This window comes from Mastigoproctus giganteus, chromosome 11 (assembly GCF_048544385.1).
Source record: "Mastigoproctus giganteus isolate SK-2022 chromosome 11, ASM4854438v1, whole genome shotgun sequence".
Taxonomy (NCBI): Eukaryota; Metazoa; Arthropoda; class Arachnida; order Uropygi; family Thelyphonidae; genus Mastigoproctus; species Mastigoproctus giganteus.
In genome coordinates this window covers 77,616,392-77,620,997 of record NC_143585.1, presented here as the reverse complement: position 1 = coordinate 77,620,997, position 4,606 = coordinate 77,616,392, and the positions used below count along the sequence as shown (strand labels likewise).

At 37.5% G+C, this 4,606-nt stretch overlaps 1 protein-coding gene across 1 annotated transcript; it reads right to left on the bottom strand.

The window, feature by feature from the left end:
• Positions 1–386: 386 nt before the first annotated feature.
• Positions 387–1,421, bottom strand: LOC150078153 (uncharacterized). The gene has a single exon (XM_090384478.1). The coding sequence runs from the start codon at positions 1,419–1,421 to the stop codon at positions 387–389; it is 1,035 nt and encodes a 344-aa protein (XP_090240604.1).
• Between the last annotated feature and the right edge of the window lie 3,185 nt (positions 1,422–4,606).

Sequence of the window (4,606 nt, the reverse complement as noted above, 5' to 3'; positions counted from 1 at the left end):
TAGTATATACAAGTATAGCATAGTATAGTGTAGTATATACAAGTATAACTAACATTTGCCCTACTTATATACTAGCAGGAATCATTTTCTTATCCGGGAAGAATCCAATGGACTGTGAAGACAAGGGTCCAGATACTTTTGGAGGGTAGTATATACATAGATATTTAAACAACTAGAAAATATTATCTTGCAGCCTGTGTACACAGATGATTTGGTAAGTCCTATCCTTTCTGTCATAATTTAGCAATGTTTAAGAAGTGTCCCGTTTTTGCATTGGTAACCTTTGCTTTTTATCCACTAGATCTCTTTGGATGATTCGACATGCGTATTAGATGGTAATAATAATGCACCTAAGTTGTTTATCATACAATGCCCTCTCCTTTAGTTTACATACCATTAGTTTGTACCACAAAATTCGGCAAATAAGAAGGAATAAAAAATCCCCGTTGTTTTAATATTTCTGTTGATGCATAGATTCCACAGTTAACCGCGTCCGTCGTTGACCTCCCTTGTACAATTTGAGCCAAGAAACCACCGACAAAAGCATCTCCACATGCAGTAGTATCAACAACTTTTTCTACTGGTGGCACAGGAAAGAACTTGACTTTATTCACTCCCTCAGCTAAGACAACAGAATCAGGACCACGAGTAATAACAACGACACGTGGAGATTTTTCCATTTTGGAAACTATGAACTCAGCACACTGCTCAATGCTGCCCACATTCACTCCTACACTTTTAACCAGTGCATTTGCTTCATCTTCATTGGTAAATAGTATATTTGTATCAGCAAGACAGATCATTAATTCTTTTAAAAATGTTTCACAAATATATGTGGCAGATAAACTTAGAGCAAAAAGTTTTCCATGTTCTTTCCCATATTTCACCATTTTAAATACTGCCTCAGGACAAGAATTAAAAAAATATGCTCCCACATATATTAAAGAAGCCATTTTAAAAGCCATTTCAACATCTGGTGCGTGCAAATGATCGATTTTAAAACCGGAAGATGCCCCTATTTTAGTGCATAATGAGCGATCTCCATCTTCAGTTACTAGGGTGGCACACATATCAGTGGGCAGAGACTCACAGTAATAACTAAGACAAATCACTTTTTCCTCTTTTAACTGTTTCTCTATCATTCTACCATAATTATCCTTGCTAACAGCACTCACAAATGTTGTTACACCTTGATCTTGCAAAAACCATTTTGCTATTCGGCATGAATTCAGCGTTGATCCACCAGGAATAAACAGAGAATCAGGTCTTTGAAGTAAATGATCAAATAACTGAGTTTGTTCATTTTTAGCTAAAATATTATTACCTGGTTTTAAATTGTACTTTTCTAAAAGTTCCTTTCCGCAGAGCACAGAAATATCCATTAAGGCACTTCCTAGGAAAAGCAAATTGTAGTGGCCCATTCTAAAAAATAAAATAAATAATATTAAATAATATCTATAACTGATACAGTATTAGTATTGACCATACAGTGCAAAGAAGCCAGAGACTTTTGTTACACAAAAAAAAAAACAAAAAAAAAAAACACTACCCTATTTCTTTTCCTCTTTCCGTTGGTAACAACTACAGTCATCAGATTTCATTGAATTACATATTGCAGTCTGTCTGTTAATTTTTACCTCAGAGAGTACAGCGCCCCCTGGTTTAAATATTTTACACGGTAAAGTAATCATTTTGCCTTCCTTGCATGTTTTTTAAGTTAAAGAACTTGCAGTGGCTATTGTCGAACAGAGACCGAGAATGTACCACGCCTTATTCCAACTTCTGTGTAATGAACAGTGGCTTTGGCCAGAAATAAAGAGAGCAAAACACATTCTTGGAAACTTCAATTCATGGCTTCTCATTTAGCTCCAGAACCCGCCTATATTCCTAAGTCGACGTTTTTTTTCAAGGAATGTATTTCTGGAAAAATAGTGTTTACTAAAGGGTATGATAAATGTAAATTTCCTACAGCTCCCTTAAAATTAGATATACATGACTTAGCATTAGCATTAGCAAAGGCATACGATGCAAGAAAGCAACCTTATGCAGCATCAGCAAAAAAAAAAAAAAAAATCCCATTTCACCCATCCATTCACTCCATATAGCCCCATTTATGAATTGGGGCTATATTCGCACTTCTTAGGGACAGTTCATAGGGACATTCCCCAAATACAAGGATGCGCTCATAATTATAGCTAAGAGTTTGCTTACCTGCTTTGCTGCCTCCCTTACTATATAAGTGGATAGATTTCATCTACCCCAGCTACCTTTTTTATATCCATCCTCCCCAAGTTCTCCTCTACTTTACTTTCAGTTATCACAGTCATTTTGCTCTTCGTTAGAGTTTGATAGACTTCTGGCATCCCTTACCCTAAATAATTCCTTATGTGTGAATGTAGATGCAAAATACCTATTCTATTTCTCCACAACTTGAGCAGGGTCGTCATCACCGGTTAACCTATAAACATCAAGTGGCCCAATATAATTCGACCCCTTCCTTCTACTGTTCATATAAGCTTAGAAGTCTTTGTATTCTTTGATAGAGTCTTCTCATAATATGCCTTAGCTTGCTTCCTTTGTGGATTGATTACAGACTAATTTATATCTACCATAGGCTTCTGTATCATCTGATAATTTATATGCATCCTATGCACTTCGCTGCCACTCAATATGTCTCAATAGTTCATCTGACAGCCATTCAGTTCTAATCCTTGAGCAGTATTTCTTTGTTTGTATGAAAAGCCCAGTAGCTTCTTTGATTACTTTCCTGAGTACTACCCATTTAGAATTTGTTCTTGGTAATATCATCAGTTGGTCCCACTGCGCACAATTTAAAAACTGGGCGAGACCTCTGTAGTCACCCTTATGAAAGCAAAAACGTTTCTCTTTACCCTTGACAGTAGTTACATCTTTAATTAAATTCCACATTAGTATACTGTGATCGCTGACACCCAGTGGGTCTTTTACCTTCAGATTCTTAATGCATGAAGAATACTGCTGATAACCAGATCAAGCGTATTGCTTTTTCTTGTTACGTCTCTAACATGCTGCTGTATAAAACAGTCATCGAAGAATCCACAAAAGTCTTCCTAGTGTGTGACCAATCCACAAATTCTAGTCAACATCTGGACAGTTAAAAAACCCCCATTATGAGAAATTCTAACTTGCTGCCCCACTTTATTTCCCTCTATAGCTGTTTGGTATACTCATCACAGTCATTAGGCCTGTAACACACTCCTACTGTCAATTTTGTTTTCCCAGTGCTCACACCAAACTGACTGAACATTGCACTCGTCACCCAAGTCAATTGGTTGCACTGCCTTAGATTTAATCTTCTTCTTAACTCGTCACCCAAGTCAATTGGTTGCACTGCCTTAGATTTAATATTCTTAACTAAGAGCATACCCCTCCGCCTATCCTGTCCTGTCTGTCCTTCCTGTATATATTGTACTCCCCATATTTAAATTCAGTATCACTTATGCACATGTGACACCACGTCTCCGCTATTCCTACAATGTCTGCATTAATAAGTACTTTAAATCATCAAATTTATTTACAATGCTCTTAGCATTAGTGTGCTGTATGTGCATTCAAGTATACATGCATGTATTCTCAGTCTTAGTCTGCGCGGTAGCACAGTGGTATAGTCACCATCCTCCTCACACCGGTTGGAAAAGGCCCGTGTTCGAATCCCGTGACGTGAGGAACTTTTATGGCCTTTTTTTTCTCTCTATAGCCGAGTATGTCAGTTTCAGGCGTAGATAGCGAGGTTTTTTCCCTGAAAAAACTTGGGTTTTTCGTCCAGCAAACAGACAAATCGACCACAGAACACACACAGAATTAACAGACATTAGACAGAGCACGGCAGATGAATTTAATTATTCGGGTGGCCTAAATATAATAGTTTGGTTTTGGGTTTTTCGTCCAGCAAAGCAGTCAAATCGACAGCGTACACGCTATTTAGAGACGCAATGCACATGGGCAGTTGAAAGTGATTTTTCAGGTGATCCTAATATAATACTCTACTTAAGTTTTTTTGGTTAGTCTTTACAATCTGGTACCCCTTACGATTGATCTTTGCGAGTAGCAGTGATTGACATGCTAGTCTGCTTTAGTTAGTCTTAGTTGGTGTGTTATTCCTTCCTCTCCCCCTCCTTTACGCTGTTTTTAAATCGGAAGATGAGTTCCCAATTTTTTTTTTTTTTAAATAGCGGCAAGGGAGGGGGGGGATAAACACCCTAAGACTAACCATAGCGTACTAGACATGTAATCACTGCTAATCGCAATGATCAATTGGAAGGGGTACCATATTCTAAAGCGTATTCACAGCCGGAGTTGATGCGCCGCAAGAAATGTAGGAATTATTGACGCTAAAGTAAAGGATTTAGCTCCACAGAGTACTTTGTGCCTCAGCGTATCAAGATTTTAGTTACGCCTATCAATGATTACCGTATATCATTTTATGGTTTCTTGCACATTGGAAGAAGTGACAAACGGAACCATGTACTGGTGTATGTGCCGGTCTTTCCACCATGCACATACATGGTGAAATAACAGTTTAAAAATTTTAAGCGTACCCTTTTTTTTTTTTTTAAAAAAAAGAAAG

Bases quoted from the DNA above. Each gene is read 5' to 3' on its own strand.
- LOC150078153 (XM_090384478.1), bottom strand. From the start codon at position 1,421: ATGGGCCACTACAATTTGCTTTTCCTAGGAAGTGCCTTAATGGATATT.